Here is a 21770-nt window from a genome sequence, read left to right as displayed (position 1 = left end):
CTAGCTACCTTGTATCATACACACATACATACTGTAAAAAAATAATCTGATTTTTTCAGGCTTAGCTCCACATTCCACTGATGTGCACAAAGCTCACACTTCCCATCTGTGCATTCATCCATTATGTGAAAGGGGTCCACTTGTGTTAAGCCCTTTAGTGCAAAAAAACAAACCTTGCTGAATTAGGGTTTCTTTGTGTTTGGAGCTCTATACTTAGTTATTAATTTCTAGCTGTGTTTATCCTTGTCTCAGTGGGACTCTGACAATGTGGCAGGCCAGTAAGAGAACACACATTTTCTGCAGAAATTTTTTTAAAATGGTAAGATTTATGTATCTTGTAAAGCTGGCTTTAATAAAGCCTCCAAATGTGTACTAGTGTCCTTCAAATGTGGAATACTGCAAGCCTCCTCATTTCCAGCTAGCTCTTCACTATAATGCCCTGGTGAGAGATGATGGGATTTATAGCCTAATGCATCTGGAAGGCATCAGGTTAGGAAAAATCTGGCTTAAGGGTATCGCAGAGAAACAACCCCATTTTTTTTAAAATAAAGACTATTTAGATTTAATAGGTATTAATATTTTACAGGTGTAATACAAAACTTGTTCAGTCTAAATATATAAAAAAACACTCTTATCTCAACAAAAGAAAAGTTTTGAACCCATTATCCCTGACTTCAAAAAGGGGGAAAATGGTGCTTATTCATACCTCAAAATTTGGGGCCATTAATACATTCATTTTTTCTCTAGGGAACTTGCAGATGTCCTTGCAATGTACAGTACAAGTATTTAATACAATTTCCTTCAGAAATCTCTTTTTCCTACCCTGGAAAAGCAGAGGTTTGCTCAAGTAGCCAATGCAGAGGAAAAGCGTGGCACATGCTTGCTTCAAGGCACGTGGCTTTCTCATTCCAAATCAAGTGACTTAATACCAAAGAAAAGGAAGTGTTCGTCCCATCCACATGGAGACTCTTCCCCCAGATCTCAAAAGAATAATTAGTTCATGCTTTGTACTTTTCATCCCCTTGCTTTAAAGCTTTGTGATAATGAGCATAATCGCGATACAGCTCCTTGAAAACTTCTCTCACTCCTGCTGGTAGAGAGACATTTAAGAATTTGATGTCGCGTTCCTTGCAGAGATCTATGATATGATAGATCCCTTCTGTTAGATGTTTTTTTACAGTTGGATGCAAAGTCACCTAGAGGGAATATAAATGAGTTTATTAAAGCTTGTTACCAGCGATTAATGACACACATACAACCTCATTAGGAAAGGCTCTGAGGAGAATCGTTCATTTATTATCCTACTTGCATTAAGACAAAGATTGTTGGAGGTATAAAAACTCCAACCTTAACGTAACTAAAATAGGGGAAAAGATCTGTGATTTCTTCACTAAACTGTAGCCTATTTTTATTGTCAGCTGTTCTTAATTTATTTTTATTCCTCTGTGTATGCTAGCAGAACAACTCAGTTATTTAACAGCCAGAAATATAAAACATAAATAAATATTGCTATAGGAATGCCTGGATTTATTCTGTTTAGCAATCTCCTTTGAGAAGACTGCCACAGTCAGATATGAAAGCACTTTTCCTTCCAATTTTATCAGTTTATGCCATGAGAGAATGACAGAAATGCTGTAACAAAAGAATAACCAGTAAAAAAAAATAGAGAGATAAAGCAACAGTAAAATATCTACAAGCATATACTGTACAATGATCAAATGGTTCAAGTGACTGAGGACAAAACATACCCATATATTACCCTGTATATATATAGACAGGAGGTGGATCAGGAACTAGTAGTAGGAGTAGGAGTAGTAGTAGGTGATGTCAGATCCCACAACTGAGAAAACATAGCAAGGGTGGGCCCATTCCTAGTATTCACAGTCATGGGTTCTTATGAGCAAAGAAGTCTGCATTAAGCCAATTACAATACTACTCAAAACACAGCCAAATATACTTTATTTAAATTAAGCACAATTTGTATTAAAAAAGACAAAAATTAATCAGGATGCTGAACCCCTACCTGACCAATCTTCATTTCTTCCATAAACAGACACGTTTTAATGTTATGTGTATTATTTGATGCAACATTGAATAACACACATCAAATAATAACACTGTCATGCTCTTTCAAAAAGCATATTTTTGCAGCATTCAGGGTTGCTTGATAAAGACTTGTGGGCTATTGAGCAGTGATGCATCCAAGTATACACTCAGTTCAGGAACTGATCACTGCCCGAACCAAGCTCAATTTTCTTGTCTGCATAAAAATCCATTCCTGGCCTTCTCTATCCCTCCAGGCTTTCTTTTTTAGAAATATAATTTTTAAAGAAACCATTAACTGCTGCATTCCTTGCACAGGAGAACCAAAAGCCCTAGTTGGTCTACTCAAATCATCCAAGGATCTTCCAGGAAATCTTTCAATATTAAAAACAAATTTTAAACAAAAAAAAATAGATATGCAATTCCCTTCCAAATAAAGCACTGCAGAAATGCCCCAAATCATACATTCTTGAAAAAGAGTACTTTTTAAACTGAAAGTTTAGGGAAGAAAAGAGGAGAAATCTGCAAACAGTGTGTCATTTATGAACAGAAGCCCTTTATCCATTCCCAGATGTCTAGCTTGAAATCAAGCCATTCAACTGGGTCCTCATTTGTCTACTGAAGGATTCCTCCCAGGTGGTTATTTTGCTGGACTAACTTTGGTTTGGGAAAAAAATATTCCCAGCATTATGGCTGCACTCATGGTTAGGAATTATCTGGGAATCGATCCTACTAAATACTTGTTTAGGAGTGAGTCTACAAAATTCGATCAGGCTTTTTTTTTTAAACACCTTTTCCAGTACTAGAGTTTGTTGTTGTTGTTTATTCGTTTAGTCGCTTCCGACTCTTCGTGACTTCATGGACCAGCCCACGCCAGAGCTTCCTGTCGGTCGTCAACACCCCCAGCTCCCCCAGGGACGAGTCCGTCACCTCTAGAATATCATCCATCCATCTTGCCCTTGGTCGGCCCCTCTTCCTTTTGCCTTCCACTCTCCCTAGCATCAGCATCTTCTCCAGGGTGTCCTGTCTTCTCATTATGTGGCCAAAGTATTTCAGTTTTGCCTTTAATATCATTCCCTCAAGTGAGCAGTCTGGCTTTATTTCCTGGAGGATGGACTGGTTGGATCTTCTTGCAGTCCAAGGCACTCTCAGAATTTTCCTCCAACACCACAGTTCAAAAGCATCGATCTTCCTTCGCTCAGCCTTCCTTATGGTCCAGCTCTCGCAGCCATATGTTACTATAGGGAACACCATTGCTTTAACTATGCGGGCCTTTGTTGTCAGTGTGATGTCTCTGCTCTTAACTATTTTATCGAGATTTGTCATTGCTCATTCACCCCCTTCTTCCTTTAACTGCTCAACTGAGAAATCCATTATGTATTTCTTCGTAATCCAAAAATTTCTTATGTAACCCCAAAAAATCTAATGGTAATGTCACCAAACGTTGGGAATCAAACCTTCTCCACATGACTACTGGCTGTTCCTTTTGGATTTTGTGACTGCTGGCACCATCTGAGTAAAATGGCAACTTTTTTTAATATGACTGTGTTTGACATGCTTATTGTTTTATACTTTTTTGCTGATGCCACCGAGACACTTCTTGTGAGATGGGCAGCTGTACAAATTTGATAAATAAATAAATAAATAAATAGATTTTCTTGCTGTGGCTGCCTCAAGAGGCAATCCTGCTATGTTTTACTGCCAAAAGCATTCCCTCCCTCCATGTGCAAAAACCCCAGATTAGCCTCATGCTGCCAGACATATCATACTAACTTCCTAGGAACAGAAATTAAAGAAAGGGCTATCATTAACATTAAAGCTTTTTCTTCTCTTCTTTAGGCAAGTCATAACATGTTTTTCTAGTAAAATGTATTTCTAATTGTTGTGACAGCATAGTGGGGAAAAGGGACAAATAAAATGTCAGTATATCATCCAAGGTAGCTGTGAACCCATTCATACTGTAAAAATGGTCCATCTTTCTCACAATTTTTAACAAAGTGGTAGCATCCATGTTAATAGTAAAGCCAGCTTTAAAACCAGCATAATGTGATGTAAGGATCCTGCTATTAGAACCTTCAAGCTGCTTGCAGAAAAGCTCAAATGAGTTTAGCTAGGTTTTTTTTAAGCTTTTTAAAAAAGTAAACTAAAATTCTGCATGAACTACGTGCTTTGCTACTATGTCTAATTAATAATGCAGGTAAGGTAGAATGCATTTAACCCCATTATCTAGATTGTTCTGAGAGCACTGGTTTGCCCAATTTATAGATGTATTACAATAATAAAAGGGAAGTAGAAGTGATATTGAGAAACTAGGAACAACAGAAGTACGGTATATGGACCTATAAAATAAGTGCAAAGAGCCCAATCTTGAACACTTGATCCTTTAACCAGTGCTTGTACAGAAAAACGTTACTTTCAAGTTCTTTTATATTTGCCTCATTGCGTGAGTGTTAGAAGTTTGTGCTTAGTCAATGAGACAATTTTGCTGAATCCCCTTCTTCGAAGAGGTTTTCCAGTAAAGACATCATGAAAAATGGGGGCAACTGCAAGTGAGGAAGTATGGGATTGAATCTGAGTGCATGACAAAAGGAATCATGCTGATCTGAAGCACATTCTCGCAGGCCAGACTAATGCTTTGCCTACTATAGGTTAGCTGAGTCATTTTCTGAAATGCCAGTTGAAGAAAAAACCGTGAACACTATAGTAGGAAGTATGTTAAAAATCAGAGTCACTTGCAGTGATTAATTTCTCATTTAAAGAAGCATTTGCTGCTCATTAAAAAAAAGTGACTGAGAATGTCAACCACAGTAAGAGACAGAGGGCAAACCAGGTTGGCTCCAGCAAGCACACAAAAGGTATTTTGTTTCCCACCAGGTGAGGATAAGGAGAATAATATTCAAAAGAAAAATCAGTAGAGTGAAGGAATCAGAAGTTTTGCAAAAACAGAATGTCATTCCTCAAAATGAAATAGATTTTGGAGTTAAAACTGTGTGTAAGACAAGTGCCTGTTGTACATATCTGCCTTCTAACTCTAGGTGCACTTTATGAAAAACAAATCCTACTGATTTTAGTAAAACCGATGTCCAAGCAGTGGGGATGACTATATTTAAGCTTCTCTGCTCTAGTCTAAGTATCTTGGAAGTACCATGAACTCAGATATCCAAATCATTTTAAAACTGATTCCAAGTGTCTTTCAATATTCTAGTACAGGAACTTCTCTGAACCCAATGCACTACAGATGCACTGGATTACAGCCACCAATATACCCAGCTAGTACCATGGCCCTGCAACAAACATGCCAGTTGAGGATGATGGAAGCTACAGTCCAACACTGCTGGAAGACTTAGATGTGGGAAAGCTGTTTTATGACATGAGCCTCAATAAACATGTCACTGAACTTTTCCCATACATTAGTTTCAGCATATACCTCACTTCTCATTTCTTAAAACTAAGGACCGTTTGTCTTTCAACTAAATAGTGGATCATTACCTTCTGCAGTTCTATCACATATTGGGCCACAATGAAGGCTGACAGCACAGTGAAGTCTTCTGTTTTTGCTGCAATATAACTATACATCCGCTCCACCAACTGGGCACACTTCAATATAGCTTCAAATTCATCCGTGGTCCCTTGGAAAACAAAATGTATTGAGATCTAATACTGCATTGGATGGGGGGAAAGGAGATAATTTTTGTCTCTCCCATCCCCCAGCAAATCATAGGAGCAAATTTACTGATGGGCATATGAGAGGTTTCTGTTAAGCAGCTCCTCGGTGGCGCTGCGGGTTAAACCGCTGAGCTGTCGATCGGAAGGTCGGCGGTTCGAAACCGCGCGGCGGGGTGAGCTCCCGTTGCCCGTCCCAGCTCCTGCCAACCTAGCAGTTCGAAAACATGCAAATGTGAGTAGATCAATAGGTACCGCTTCGGCGGGAAGGTAACGGCGTTCCGAGTCGTCATGCTGGCCACATGACCCGGAAGTGTTTACGGACAACGCCGGCTCTAAGGCTTAGAAACGGAGATGAGCACCGCCCCCTAGAGTTGGACACGACTGGACTTTACGTCAAGGGAAACCTTTACCTTTTTACCATACTTCTGGGCCAGTTATGTGCTGTAGTAACACTTAATAACTTTCCTGGCATGCTAATATGAGAAGGAAGGATGTACATTTTTGAGGGTGGTATACTGTATGTATAATTAGATCCCCTGTGATGTATTCTTTTCTTGTTGCTGAATTTATCCTCTTACATTCATGCCTCCTGGAATGATACCAGTAGAACTCAGCTCTGAAACTCAGAGGATATAGTAGTAGTAGTTCAACATGGAAATATTTTTACTGCACCTAGAATCCTATAAGCCTTACACAGGAAGAATTAAAACACAAGTATTCATAGGAAATATTTAGAAAAAAATAATCATGTTATGTGTATTTTTATTTCTATTCAGGGGCAAATGATTTGTGTGATGTGGTAATTGGCTTCCAAATACTGTGCCCACATTTTTTACCTTTCCATAATGTTTCCCAGTGCAGGAAAGCACTGCATGGTCTAGATAAATATTGATCCAGTCATATGGATATTCACTCAGAATATTTTGAATAGGCTTTATTTTTAAGGGTGATTGTTAGGATTGCAGCCTTAGCTTCCAAGCATATCCATGCTGAATAACAGATGAACTCAATTCATACTCAGTAAGACTTACACATAGAACAACTCTGAACCTCAAATTTGGCTATGTATAGTCTTCCAGACATGTAAAAACATTTTACACTCAGAAAAGGACATGAGTGCAGAATAAGATGAAAATGGAATATAAGATAAAACACGTCAAACCTCTCTCTCCTTTTTGTCTCCCTTCATGCATCACAGAAATAACCAATCGATGAAAACTGTTCAGAAAAGATGGAGCTGCTTTTAGCATCACCTGCATAACAAGGGAATATAAAACTTAATAAATGAACATTGATGTTAAAATGTAGAGATTCAAAAATCCATACTCAAAGTAAATAAGAGAGGTTGAAGGTAACGTTCAAAGCTACACTACTCTGAAGTCTGGTTTTTGAGAACCCAGAAGGAATAGTCTTTTACGTAAGTAACAATAATCCATAATCATCTATTATTTATTCCAAACTTCAAGACAGGGTCCTACCAACATGCAGCCACAATAGCAGTATCCATATGCAAGAGGGAAATATAGAGAGATTGAAGAAATTCCAAGGTTTATTGATATTTTAAAAAAATCTTGCAAGGGAGAGAATCCAGATCACTTTAAAGCAGTGTTTCATAGCCAGGGTTCTGTGGAATCCTAGGGTTCCATGAGAGGTCACTAGGGTTTACCTGGGAGATCATGATTTATTTAAAAAATTATTTCCAATTCAGGCAACTTCACATTAGAGAGGTAAGTTTCATTCTTTATATTTGGTTTAAGAATGCTGTTAATGCATATATGCAAGCCTACACATGAAATGAATATAATAATTTTGTAATTTCTGGCCTATATTTGAGCCTGAATGTGCAGGGGTTCCCAGAGGCCTGGAAAATATCTCAAGGGTTCCTCCAGGGCTAAAAAGTTGAGAAAGACTGCTTTAAAGAATGGAACAGCAATGATGAGGAACTGGGAAAGAGAGGAGCTTGGTACAAGATGGAGGCAGAAATGTAATGGACCTGATTGGTAGAAAGGGACATACAGAAATATTAAGAGGATATGCAAAGAGCCTGCTCACTGTTGGGATGTCATCTTCTGGCTAACATTGCAAAACTATTTTAAAACATCCCAAGGATGGAAACAAGAGACACTGTTAGAAATGGATGAAAAACATGCTATATATTTAGATAGCTCGGATTCATTTTAAACTAATTCCTTAATAAACAAGGAAGAGAGGGGAAGCATTCTAAGACAAATTACAAAGCAAATGCAGTTTTTAAAGCAGTTGTATTTGGGATGAACCAAAATGCCTTCAGAACTAGGAGACCATGGCTATATCATTGTTTTTTGCATCTGGATCTTTTGAAATGTGCCAGGAGTCATGGTTTGTGAGAAGCAGGAAAGAACAGGTTAAAACAGAAAGAGGGTATGTTCAGAGTGAAAGCAGTGTTTTTCTTAATCCCCATCCAACTGTTTCCATTAAATTGATTTCCCCCACCCCCCACTTTATCCATCCTTAAAGCCACCAACTTTAATTTTCAATTATTTATCTAAACTTGATGTCACTTCAACAGGAGTGGAGGAGTAACACAAAAGGCCTATGGCGGCTGGTGGGTGGGTGGGGTAGTTTTACCACTCAGGCACTAGATCATGTTTCATTTTGCTTTTTCAAATGAAGTTAATTAAGTCAGCAGCCTACTCCTTACCTTAGGGTGACATTGCAGTATGGAAAAGAGCACTTCGTGGATTCCCAGGAAGATGCTACTATACATCCTCTGGTCGAGAGGGACAGTCAGAAGGATGTTAAAAACCAGAGTAACATGATGTGGGTTGGAGAGAATCCCTTCTCCGTGTCTTAGAAGAAGAGCTGATACCTCCAGTATAGGCACAACAAGAACAGGGAACACGACAGGATCTTGAGAAGCCTCTTTGATTTGCATCTACATTAAGAGGAAGACAACACAAACAGTAGAACACATGCTATACGTGTTGAGGCATGCTTCTCCAGCCTCAAAACTCCTGCTGCAATCACACAATGCTATGCCATTTCCAGAAACAGTATGGTTTTGTCATGAGTAAGGATGGCGAGCAGGGGGCTCCCACCCAGACTGTCAAGCGCATGCGTAGCACTGAGGAATTGGTCAGCCATTCAAAGAGACACAGATCGGGACCGCCTTAACCTTTGGGGTTTATATGGCTGGGTTTTCCCACGCTTCCTCAGTTTGTTAGGATTCTTGTTAAGTACTACTAATAAATATTAGAGACCAAGTCATTGTCTCAGTGTGTTTCCTGGTAATCAGGACAGGTTTTCTGCAAAGGCAGTAATGCCAATAAATCCGTGCATATCCACAGTCTTTACCTGCCACTGAAAATTTGCTGTATTTTTTGTATCTCTGGCTCTGGCCTATGCCAAGGAAAAGAAAATTATGCATTGGAATGAAATCTACAACTCTTTGTTCAATCAGCTTTTAGCTCCATACAATTTATTATTTAGTACAGTTCAGCTGCTTCAAGACTGCACATCCTGTATAGGGTTACTGGATGAGTTTACTTTTTTTTTAACCTGGAAAACCATCACGTTTCCCCAAAACGTTGCTATAGAGTTGACTAATTGAATGGGCATCAGAGGAAGCTACCTGAATGCTTTGATGTCATTTAATTCATCTTTGTGCTATTTTGCAAAAAAGCAAGTAAACGAATACAATTATACACATAAATAAATACAGTGTAGTCCTATATAACCCAAATAACCCAATGTCACTTTAAAAATAAAATGTGAAGAGAAGAAATGAGGCTTCTATTTTTCATCCTTAGTTTGATTTCATAATGTCCTCTTCTTTAACACTAAGTAACCCTACTGCAGGAATGTCTTTAAAAAGACAATTTGAAGTTGCAAAGTAGGAAGGGAGCTCCACCCCCAATATACCTATATTCCATGCCCATTAGCTTATTATTTTCAGTTCCTTGGAGATTAATTGCTGTCTCTCCTAGCACTGTAACATACACACAAAAATGAGGGTAGAGAAGATATAATAACATCTGGTATAGTTTCCCACTTTCCATCTTCTGGGAATTAGGGCAGTGTTTTTCAAACTTGGCAACTTTAAGATGGGTGGACTTCAACCCCCAGAATTCCCCAGCCAGCATTCCCTAGTCCACACATCTTAAAGTTGTCAAGTTTGAAAAACACTGCACTAGGGAATGGAACAGTGGTGTGGAAAACCTCCTGTATCAGAACTTCTGGTCTCTGAGTGAACTGTTCCAAACGTTCTGGAAGTGGTCTGATCCTGAAAGAGGTGGTCCCTACCTTGTAATTGGACATTTTGCAAACCACTGGAATGGAACTCAGTGTACATGAAGTTCTTTATATATATCACAAAGTTCCTGCTTGCCATTCACCTGTATACACCAGAGCTTCAAAATCTTCAGTGGCCTACAACTTATAATGAAGCACAGGATATCATTCTACTGCCAAGGAAACCAGGAAGTCTGGCCAGACAGGAAGCTGCATACAGCAGCAGTAATAACCAACGTGCTTTTGGAGTAACTAGTTTTAGAAAGCATAGACCATTGACAGAGCGTTGATATGAACTATTTAGTTCTCCATCCTCAGACTAAGACGACAGTACGTAAAGAGTATGCTTCTTTTCTGTGGGTGTGTTGGGGGCAGGGGGGTTCAGTAGCACAAACCTAAACCAGTGACCCAAATTCAGGAACATAAACCTAATCCAGCAGCAGAGGTACTTACAGCTAAAGCAGTGATTATCTGGGGACTAGAAAACCAGAAAACTTTCTCTTTCTCTCCACTTAGAGGGCAGCCAAGTAGCATTTTCAGTAAGGTAACAGCTGATAATACTATCTACACAAACACATCAAGACAGTAAGAGTAATAAACATGGTCACTTCCAGAAAGGTAAAAGGTAAAAGATACAAGCAACATGCAACCTAGAAAATATCAGGCTAACCAAGGTTTTATAAAAATAAATGAAATTCAAGCATATATAATACATGTAGAAACTAGCATCCCTAAGATGTTGGCTGTATAGTAATAAGATTTTTAAAATATTATCTTTGTACCCTTTTCTCTGAAGCTTACCGGTGCATAGGCAATTGGAATAGGTAAGCACATTACTTAAGCATAAAATCCACAGACTAAGACTGCAGTTTTAGAAACAGGTTTTTCTGAATGGTGCAATTTACTCTTGTTTATTCAGAATTTGGACATGCTTTTGGGAAATACAGACAATACCTATAAGCCCTGATGTATGTAATTCTGATGCTATGCAAGAAGGAACAACTGCCACCAATATGTTTCCGCATGCAGATAATGTGTGATTTTGCATGAGAATCAGCTTACATAAGGATTCCTAGAACACGATCCTCATGTAACCCAGGAATTACCTATAATATAAGATCTAGGGGCAGAGCATACATTTTGTACTTAGGAGGTTTCTGGGTTTAATCCCCAACTTCTGCATGTAAAAAAATACTCCATGTAAAAAAATACAAAACCTAAAACCTTGGTTGGGTAACATGCCCCAGTAGATGTAAATTTTGAAACTACTCATTTTGATGTCTCTTCTCCATATGCAGCAGTATATTGCTGTTCAGCAGCAGTGTGATTCAAAAGCTTGGAACTGGATGAAGGCAAATACTCAGCACCACTGATTCATACAAGAAATTCAAAAGAAAATGAACAACATTATCCCTACTTCAGGATTTTGTTTCCAAAGGTTGCAAACATTCAGTCCCTCAATCAGCAGCCTCAACATGGTACAAAAGTCATCAGTGGTACTATTCTCCACCAGCTGGGCAATCAATTCGGTTAAGGGCACATCTAGATCTTGGATCAACTGGCATTTGATTTCAGGACCTGCAATAGTTCAAGAAAAACCATCATCCAAACTCTTAAGGCCCACAGACTAATGATAGATGCTGAACCATTCTTGCACAGAACTTTCCTTCACTTCCCCCACAGAAAGACTGACTGAAATGACAACTCAGTATCGTATTTATTATTTTATTTGTACAACATTCTTTTTCCTTATAGTGCAACAGACTTGACAGCACTTCTCACAAACCAACAGTATCTCCTTTTCTGCAACCAGGAAGCAGGAAAAATATTGAAGGTCTAGCTTTTCCTGTCACGTGAACTTCCTGCCAAAATCTCAAATTGTTTCCATCAATATAACTTTCCTTAAGTTACAAAATACACTGGCAGAATTTTACACAGTGGAGTAATCACACAGAACCAGGCCGGAGACGTCACAATGCCACTGAAGCTCCCTTTCCACAGCCAACAAGATCAAGGGAAGAAACAGGTGGTTCTCCAGAAAGTGTTGAACTGCCACACTAAATATTCTTCACCACTGGCCGTGTTAGTAGGGTGGCCAAAAGCTGCAACTCATTGGTCTCCCCCTTCTAAATCAGGCAGGCTGCTATCATTACCAGGTAACCATTCCATGCAACTCTCTGCTTTCCTCCCAGCCAGTATGGTCTGTTTTGGGACAGAGGAGGGCAGAGGGGGGGGGAAAGAAGCAATATTCTTCATGCCCAGCAAAGGGATCTAACTGAATACCATCTCCAGCTCAGCTATCAGGCAGCAGTGGAGAATCCAATGCAATCCTACTGCAGTCATCCAACTGTTAGCTATCAACCACATTTTCAAAGAAATTAAAATCTATGTGATTTTAAGTAGGCAATTCTTTTTGGTGGCTTCAATTCTTGTTCCAGAATAGGATAAAAAAAAACCCAACACCTCACTTGTGGGTCCTAGAGCCTACCCCAGAGCAGGTGGGGACCAACATTTTGGGACCATTTTTTTGTACTGAAGAGAAGGGTTTAGGGTGCCTTTAAGGCATTAATTTTATCCCCTAAAAATCCTAGAAACCACAAGAAAATCAGGCAGATTGTCCCAAACCCACCAAAAACATAAAAGAAAACTTCAGTGCACCCTGGTGAAATCATATCACTGAATGTGCTTCCGGCAGGCCAGGCAGTATACAAAGGCAAAAGGCTATGAACAAGGTTCCCAGCTCTAGAACTCCCTTGTAAGAGTCACTGGTTTCACTTCTTCACTAACAACTTACTGGACTCTCAGAGTCACCTCTCAGCCATGATAGACAAAAACATTCTTAGAGATGTCATTAATCTGTGCCACTGCTGGTCATCCAGTGGTAATATTGACCTTTCAACTCTCACAATCTCTCTCTACTATTCCTGTGTGCTGATTTTTGAGCCTTGCTGAATACTGGCTCTCTGAAACTCTTTCTAATCTACTTTCTCCCTTCAATATTTAGGAGAGGAAATAAGGATTGCAATTTCTTACCTGCAAGTAGTTTTCTGACAGAATTAAATATGGCAATAGAATTTATGTGTGGTGGATACAGTTCTGGCATGGAACAGAAAGCAGTCAAAAACTGCAAAGCAGAGTGAAGGAACTGGGGGTTACCATCTGCCAAGTCAAGTTCTCTCAATATTTGAACACAAAAACTTTGATACAGTTCACTGTGAAAAAGCTGCCAGTTTTTGCTTGGTTTCATCACACCCTCTAGTTCATTCTCACCAGCTGCAAGAACCATAGATTGAAAGCAAGATGAATCTGCTTTTAGAAGAGTAGTAATATGTGGTATAAATGCCACAGGTAATGGCTGGCCTTTTGTGCTGTTTCTAAGGCAGAACTTGACAGTTGCTCCTGTTTGTAGCATGGCCTGTTTAAGAAAAATAGATAGCATTCCTGAAGTCCGTGGTTTTCCATGGTGCTGCTGCAGATATGTAGCCAGAATGTGACACAGGGCAATTAGTGCCGCTAAAAGAACCTGGTCAGCTGCAGGGCTCCAATGCTCCCACTGTCCAGAACTTGTTGTACATGGTTGGCAAATTGTTATGAAAGACAGGAACTTTTCCAGGTTCAGTTTCACACTCTGCCTCCTTTCTAGGGTTACCTGAAGATACTGTTCCAAAAAGACTTGGAGCTCATGAAGAAATTCATCCCAAGCAGCAATCTTCAAGACACTGCCGAAGGTTTTGCAGCCTGCAAACACAGAAGTGAGGAGAGCTTCGAGAACATCACTAGCATACAAAACCTTGAAGGATGAGTTTGCATGTCTCCCAGCCTGTAGGCATGCTAGAAGGTGGAAGCAGGCTGCCAAAAACTTTAAAGATAAGGCTTTGCTGCAAGAAGTGCTTGCCCTGGTATTAACCGTCAAAGAAATCAACAAAAGAAAGCATCGTGTGAAGTCCAAAGGAAAGAAGCTGTCCACATTCAGTGCTGAAATGATCTCTAGTACACCCAAGAGCTCTTTGATATGCTCCTCTTCCAGGGTAGCATAAGATCTGTCTTTCACCAAGGATAATATACTGAGAGCAACTTTCTCCATAACTGCCCAGGAGGCTGAAAAGTCATTGCTAGACCTTACGCTGGCCCCATGACCAGCAGGGACAGCTTCACACCACGGAATATCTCCTGCACACAGCAGCTGAAGAGGCTGACTGGCAACGTTTGGAAATGTAGACGAGAGAACACTAGCACAGTGCTGAATTATATGGCTTAGGAAAAAACAGTGTAGCATCTGCAGTTCTGGAAGAAGAGAACTGTGCAATAAATCCTTAGACACCTTCTCCACTGTGAGCAAGGAATCATCTTCATCAGCAAAAGTTGCCTGGGTTTGCTTGACCAATAATGTTTTCAGGAGCACCTCTGCAACATACTCTGTATCATTCTCAGAAAGATAGGGAAACAGGACAGGAAGATTTGAGACTAACAGGTGCCAATGTGCCACTGGATAAGTAATAGTAGTTATACTACTTGCGCTGCCATCCCAGGGCTCCGATTCTTCTTTGTTCGTGTAAGCTCTTCCAGACTGAAGGATGAAAGCCCCGGCACTTTGCAAGGTCCGATACAATGCCTCTGTCCAACAGCTGGTGTGCATCAGCATCTTCTTCATTTTCTGAAGCACCAGCCATTCAGTACAGTAGCTGCTCATTGGGGAGGAACATTTTACCAGCTTATCTATCTTCCCCCAGCACTCTGCATCTAGACCAGGAAATATGGCTGAGAAGTCCCAGATTTCTTCAGAAGAATCATGAAGCAAAGAGTTTATCTGGGCTAATGGAGAGACATACTGCTTGCAATTTAAGGAAAAAAGAGTATCACTTTCTACCCACACACAAGCAAGAAGAACAGCTGAGTTACTGACCTTCTCTATCCAAAGCTCAAGTTCTGCCCCTTCTGCCTCCGAATCTTTTAGCAGGTCAAATAAAACTTGGATGACATTTTTCTGCATTGTCTCCAGCAGGCTTTGAGTGCGACACACAACAGACAGTGGAGTGGAATCATCTAAACTCTTCATGTGGAAGAGAACAGAATATAGCAATGTGCTTATGGACAGAAGCTTCAAGGCCATGTCGGAATCCCCCTTGACGTGAGGAATGACAAAGGCCTGGCACTTCTCCACTGTGAGAGCTACTATGTCCAGCCCCTGATTGGATGGCAGATCCAGAAGACACTCACGTAGCTTGGCCCTGATACCAGCTGGCAAAAGTGGGAGTCTTGACTCTTCTGCAGCAGGACGTAAAATGACCGATAAAACTTCTTGGAAGAGATTTTGGAACTGGCGCAATTTGGCGTAAGTGGAGAAGAGGGTGCTGACGAGTGTTGTCTGAGCCTTCTGTGTACGTGGCTCAGAGACTTCTGCATCAACCCAAGCCAAGGCCACTAAGTCATCCAAGTCAGGATCCACAATCAAATGATTTAATGAAATCAAGGTCTTGAGACACCTAAACCAGGCAGGTATGGTGGCCTGTGAATGACTCATCAGCAACTGTGCTACCTGGTGGTAAAAGTGAAACTGGACCTCCCGGTGCCGAATCCGATCAGCAGCAACATTATAAATATTGTTGCTCAGCACCAAATTGAGAAGCTGCTCCACTGCAAGCAGCTCTGAGCTCCATTCTGATGCTGGAAGCTGGTTGTCCCAAAGATTCCCTTGCAGGCCAGAAATCCGTAAGCAACCAAAAAGTTTGGTAAGCATGTGGAAGCAGACCAAATGGTCTTCAGGCTTATTGTAAGTCTCTAAAAAAAGCTTGAAGAGCAAAGACACTGAATGTGCTACCACTTTTCCACGAAGAGGTTGTTCGCAAAAGGCAGTGTCTCCTAAAGAAGCCTGGATTGTACTGGCTGGTAGCAGCAGAGATTTCAAGCCCCCTTTCTTTGTGCTGACAGATTCCTTCTCTGGCAACAGCTCTTCTCTGTAGGAGGACAGGAGCTCCTGTTGGAAAATGCCAGCCTTGAGCAAAGTCTCTACATGATTCCGGACTTCCTTGCTCAGATGTGGATGAATGCGATCAGCATCTGCTTCTGTCCATACTTTCATTATTAGCAAGTATCTAAGCAACAGGCACGGCTGAAGCAGTTGTTGGGTTACTTGTCCAAATACTCGATTTGCATTGGTTTGCTGCCGTTGAGTTAGAAGGTACTGCCTGAGGCTCAGTTGAAGGACTTCAAACAACTGAGAGGATACAGCATCTTCTGATGATAACTGCCAACAGGTTAGCCAGGCCAACTTACTTAGAAGATGCACCAGCAGTTCAAATTTTGCAGTATAGACTATTGAAAGAGGAGGTCTGGAAAGGATGCCACCACAACAACTTAGCACTGACTTGACGTTCTTCAGTGTTTTTTGAGTGTAGGCAAGAGAAAGCTTTTCGTTTATGACCTAAAGATGAGACAAGATACAAAGTAAAAGTAAAGCTCAGTGATCTGTATCAAAATTAAACTCAGTGACTTCTTGTGTACTTATTGTATTATATTTATTGTTATCTGCAAAGTCTCTCAATACAAACAGCATATTTATCCCACCCCTCCTTTTACCTTTGGTCTCCTTTAAAAACTGCACTACCAAACAATCTATTCTGGCTCTTTATAATGACAGTGTTTATGGAAATTCAGTCTCAGCCTGTGGATCCAAAAGCAGACAGACAAAATGGCCTTTACAAGTGGATTATGGACAAGGGAGGTTCTATAAAGGTGAAAATCAAATCAGGCAATGACTTAGTAAAAAATTTTATCATACTAGCACAATCTGAATTCCAAAGCAACGGCTGCGTTAGCGGGCCTTTTACTCAAAAGAAGCTTTTCTTGTTGTCAAGCTCCACATAGCTGGCACCCTAGAAGTGAGAACCACACCAGAATTCAGAAAGGCATTTTTATTACAAGACAGGGGCAAAAATATAATCTTGAAACCTTAAATGACCGCAGGCAGCCTTTGAAATATTTCCTTTCCGTGGCCCCCACATCCAGGCTCTGCTGCCTCTTTTCACACCAACTGAACTCCTCCACTTGCTTCTCACAGTCTCTCATATTTTCTCGCTAAAAAACAAAGCATCTCTTTTTTAATCCATTCAATCGTGTCTGAGCCCGTTTGGTGTAGTGGTGAAGGCATCAGACTAGAAACCAGGAGGCCGTGAGTTCTAGTCCCACCTTAGGCCCAAAGCCAGCTGGGTGGCCTTGGGCCAGTCACTCTCTCTGAGCCCTAAGGAGGAGGCAAGGGCAAATCACTTCTGAAAAACCTTGCCAAGAAAACTGCAGAGACTTCTCCAGGCAGTCTCTGAGAATCAAACATGATTGAACAGATTAAAAAAGAAAAAAGAACTACAGCTTCCAAGGAGTATCAAATTATTACAAGAAGAGTTGCAGACAAATTTGCAGCAGATGTTATGATGAAAGGAGAAAAGATTCAGCAGATAGTCAGCAAGATCTCAAATCAGTCCATGCACTACTCCCAGAGGAAGATGGATCTATGTAACAGTTTATATATTGGTAAATGTACCTGTGCAATTGTAAAACGCAGAGTGACTGTTTTTCCATCCTTGAAGAGATTCTGTAGCTTTTTGCTGTGAATGATGCTGTCCAGGTATAGCCAAAGCTTCTCAACTATTTCATCTGGCAATTCAAGTTTCTTATTGTTGCAAGAAACCAGGCTATGACTCACCCAGTCAAGTAAGACCTGCATCCCACAAAATACCCATGCACACATATTAACAATGATCATTTTAGATAGCATCATTGTAGGCACAGTTGGGAACACAAAGCAGTTTGAGGCAAATAATGGTGTTTGGTTCCTAAAAGCAAGCAGATCTGTCTCCCTAACATGGTATATGAAAGGGCAGCTCAATATTTATGTATAAATTAATAGGCTTCCAGTATTATGATTAAAGAGATGACAAAGTCAAAATCTAGAGATCCATTCTATTTCCTTATTAACAGCCCTCACTTCCTTGTACTTCTGCTACATAGCTTGCAACTAAAGCTGCCTTTACCTGTGGGACAATATCTGGGCATGCCTGTTCTTCTCACCACAATCAAAGAGACCTGTCCCAATTTCCAAATGTGAGGGTTCCCAAAGAAGATTCTTTAAACTAAAAATTTGGATCCTATGTGTATCAGATGGGTGAGTTATGTGTCCCTTCCCAAAATTTATTAAGGCTACATATTCATGTGCATGGAAATACTTGGAACATCAGTGGAAAGGCAAAATACACATTTAATTTTATATGACAAAGAAAAACATATATAAGACTTATAGTATATAATTGCACAGTGATATCCAGTCTTATGAATATTCTAAACATTCTAAACCATTTTGTAAAAGGGTAAATTTTTTGTTTTATTGTAAACCGCCCAGAGTCCCTTTTGGGAGATGGGCGGTGATAAATTTGATTAATAAAATAAATAAATAGTCTGTCACCAATGAACATCTGTGCTAGTTGGTTGGGACATCTCTTAGATTTTTCTAGATTAGCAGTCAACCTGGAAAATAATGAACTATCCTCCCAAATTACAAATGTTTTCCTGCTACTAACTTAACAGACCCTTAATTGTCACAGGTAGATAAGTTGGTATTTACAGGCTTAACACAGTTCAGTCCTTGTAAAGCATACTAAAGCACATGTTTTTGATTTCAGTCAAAGTTGATCCTGTGCTTAATGTTCCCAGTGATATCAGTGGTGCTATTAGGAATCCTCAATCATGGCTAGACTTTTTAGACCTTTAGTAACTTTTTAATTTGGTTTCAAAGGGCAGTGTACAAATTTAAAAATAAAGCAATAAAATAGTAATAAATAAATTTAGGTGCTACTCAGGACATCCCTATCTGCATGGTACATTGGTATTCTATGGATGAAATCCAATGTTAGGAGCATATTTCTGCTTGGGCAACAGATCTTCTTTTCCCTTTGCAACCTCCTGCATGTCCTCAAAATCTTTTCTTGGAGCAGATGCAAAAAGGCAAGGAAATCTCCCTCTTCTGTTTTAAAAATCCACCTAAAATGTGGTGCAAAATTGTTGTCCCCTAAATATACTCCTCTTGTGTATATTTATATAATATAAAGGAATATGCTTAAGAAAGACAAAGTAGCCTAAATTTTTAAAATGGTGAAAGAATGGCGCTAGATGTTTACAGAAATATCCAGTACATTTATACTTCCTTCAAAACAATTTCTAATATTACAGAAATATAGTAAGAATGGTCTTGTGATAAAAAGCCTCTCATGAAAAACAAAACAACTTGACATTTGTGCTATTCAAATGCTTCTTCAAATATCAAATTAATTCTCAGCCACTTTCTCTTAAACTTCGATAAAAATAAGCGATAAAATTTTTTGAATAACAAAGTTCTCTTTTGGTTCAAGAAAGAGTGCCTAGTAGGTTCAAGACTTCCTACATATAAAAACAGTATAGAACATCTTTTAGGGGAAAACATCTAGTGAAATACATTACTTGTTCCTTGTTTGGAAGGAAACACTGATGAGAAATCCATGCAAACTGAGCCAACTTGAGTTTGTCCTCCCAAGATGTCTTTGAGCTTTTCAGCTTCAGATGAATACCAGAGTAAATTGCAGCCATGGAAGTAGAACCTAAAAATTATTTAAAGCTGAATATTAATTATGTTTCTAACCAAATTCTCATGACAACTCCTTAAAACAGTGCTGCATATCTGTTCTGGTTTGCAACATAACTGATACAGGTTGAAAAAGGGAAGCCCTATAATTCAGTTCTCATGCCTCCCAAGAATTCATTCACAGTAGTCTTTTGCAAGTCTGCCTGGACACATGTTCACCATTGAAATATTGGAATAAAAATGAAGAACACTGCTGATCAACTTTGAAGGTTATTCTAACGCCACTGAGAGACCTTAAATGCCTTTTCTTATGCTTAAGAAATAAGAAGAGAGCATTTGCTAAAGGAAAAAAAGGATCCCATGTTAGGAGAAGCCTAGATTTCCTTTCATAAGCACTTCAGCAGAATAAATGATGTTTTGAAGGGTCTGTTCTTTCCTGATTAGAATCAAGCTGTAAGTTGAATCTCAGACAGATATCAGAGAGAGATAAGGGCAAACTAGCTAACCCAGTGCACCTAAGCATAGTATATCACGTTAAGATTCACCAGTTCATTCTATGACAGCTTTTGCCTACCCATTTTCCCTGTTTTTATAGTGGCAGGGTCTGTCCACATCGATATACCGAATCTCCCACTGTGCATGGGAGATTCGGTATATATCAAAGCTGTGCAGCACTTCAAATGCACTGTCTAAAAAGGGGTTGGAGCACCCAGGAAAAGGTATTGATTCCTTCAGGTAAAGATAAGCACTATGTTCATTTTCCTGCACACACCATCTCTGCTGGTATGAGGACATAACTGTTTCAATAAAAACTGTTCAAATCAATAAAGTATCTCATCTCTACCATTGCCAAAATCTCTGTTTACTGTCTTATTATTTCCCTCCCTCTCCCTGCATCAAAAGGAAATAAAAATTCATATATGCACATTTTGGAAACGTCGCTAAAGTGGCGTCCCTCCAAAGGGTCAGACGTGACTCGGTGCTTGCACAGGGGACCTTTCACCTTTCACCTGCACATTAATTGATCAGATTCTTAATACCCATTTACTGTAGTGCTTACTTATTATACAGTTACTACTTATTTGTTATAGATTTACTAGAGTGCCTTCCCTCAGACATAGAAACAACTTGTTACAGGCCTACCAAAATGGTCTCTCATTTCCCAAATTCGCATAGGAAACACTTCAAACAAGTCTCTGCCAGTAGTTCTCATGCAGCAACCACAATCCCACCTCAATATCAATCAATCAATCCCAGTATTAACATCAAGACTTTAACACAATACCCCATCAAAACATACAGCCAGCAGGCAAACTTGTGCCCACTAAATGTTTTAACTTTCACAAACTTGTGCCCACTAGATGTTTTAAATTTCTATCCAACCCAACCTTGCTGACGTGCAGCAACGTTGGGCTACGTTTTTCAAAATTCCCAGCTGGTCTCTGACAGCACAGAAAGCCGCATTTCAAAATATCTAGAGGGCATTTGTCCTGCTGAGAGTCTTTGCATCGCCATCAATTGACCCGAGCCAAAACTAAGCAGCAGAAATTCAGAGCAGGCGATACGACTTCCAGGAAAGTCTGCACTTGCCACTGTTCCTTCTATCACAAGAAATCAGAGGGCTTCCCCGTCGTTTCCTCAGAGTCGCTTATCTCACGTGTTATTAAGTTTACAAACCCACACCCAATGAGAGCTGCTTACAAATCAGACTGCACCAGATCGGTTTCTAGCTGCCTTCCAGAACTTGCCGCCCTACCAGATAACAGCTTCCAGAGTCCCTTGCTGGTCAATGACCGAAATAAAGAGAGTTGGCTTCACTTCCACAGTCCACCTATTGCTTAGGCAAGAGTCGCGTTAGTGGGAATGCGGAGGACTGTAATCCAACAGAGCTTCAAGGCTACTCTGATGGCCGGCACGCAACTGCACCGTCCGCCGGACACTCCGGCAGGTTTCCTCCGTCCCGCGACGGACGCGGCGGGAAGGACGCCTCCCCTTCCCACGAGCTTCCCAGATGCTCCACGCACGTGCTCCTCCTTCCGGCACCTCCTCGTGCTCTTCTCTGCCACCTTTATCCGGATGGTGGGAGCAGTGCAGGCATTCCTAGCTGAGCGTCGAAAAGAAGGAGCGCCTTCCCATTGGCTAGAAGGCAACGCCTGCGCAGTCGTCTTTCTCCCTGGCCCCCGGTTTC

The 21770-nt window shown here is 40.3% G+C and overlaps 1 protein-coding gene across 1 annotated transcript; it reads right to left on the bottom strand.

Annotated features, from left to right (window-relative positions):
• Positions 1-555: 555 nt before the first annotated feature.
• URB2 (URB2 ribosome biogenesis homolog) lies at positions 556-21770 on the bottom strand. The gene is made up of 10 exons (XM_063307059.1): positions 21284-21770; positions 19462-19598; positions 17513-17689; positions 13012-16399; positions 11396-11556; positions 10432-10542; positions 8390-8623; positions 6872-6962; positions 5533-5672; positions 556-1196 (listed from the first exon to the last, which is right to left on the bottom strand). Exons 2-10 carry the CDS (start codon positions 19585-19587, stop codon positions 999-1001), a joined length of 4626 nt encoding a protein of 1541 aa, XP_063163129.1. The 5' UTR covers positions 19588-19598; positions 21284-21770; the 3' UTR covers positions 556-998.

This window comes from Candoia aspera, chromosome 1, assembly GCF_035149785.1.
Source record: "Candoia aspera isolate rCanAsp1 chromosome 1, rCanAsp1.hap2, whole genome shotgun sequence".
Classification (NCBI taxonomy): Eukaryota; Metazoa; Chordata; class Lepidosauria; order Squamata; family Boidae; genus Candoia; species Candoia aspera.
This window is presented reverse-complemented; position numbering and strand designations above follow the sequence as displayed.

What these genes read in the sequence shown, in the direction of transcription:
- URB2 (XM_063307059.1), bottom strand. Translation starts at nt 19,587, where the DNA reads ATGGCTGCAATTTACTCTGGTATTCATCTGAAGCTGAAAAGCTCAAAG. An exon ending in TGCGTTTTACAATTGCACAG is followed by an intron (nt 16,400 to 17,512) that starts GTACATTTACCA and finishes TCTCATCTTTAG; the next exon opens with GTCATAAACGAAAAGCTTTC. An exon ending in GAGACAAAAAGGAGAGAGAG is followed by an intron (nt 5,673 to 6,871) that starts GTTTGACGTGTT and finishes TTGTTTTCCAAG; the next exon opens with GGACCACGGATGAATTTGAA.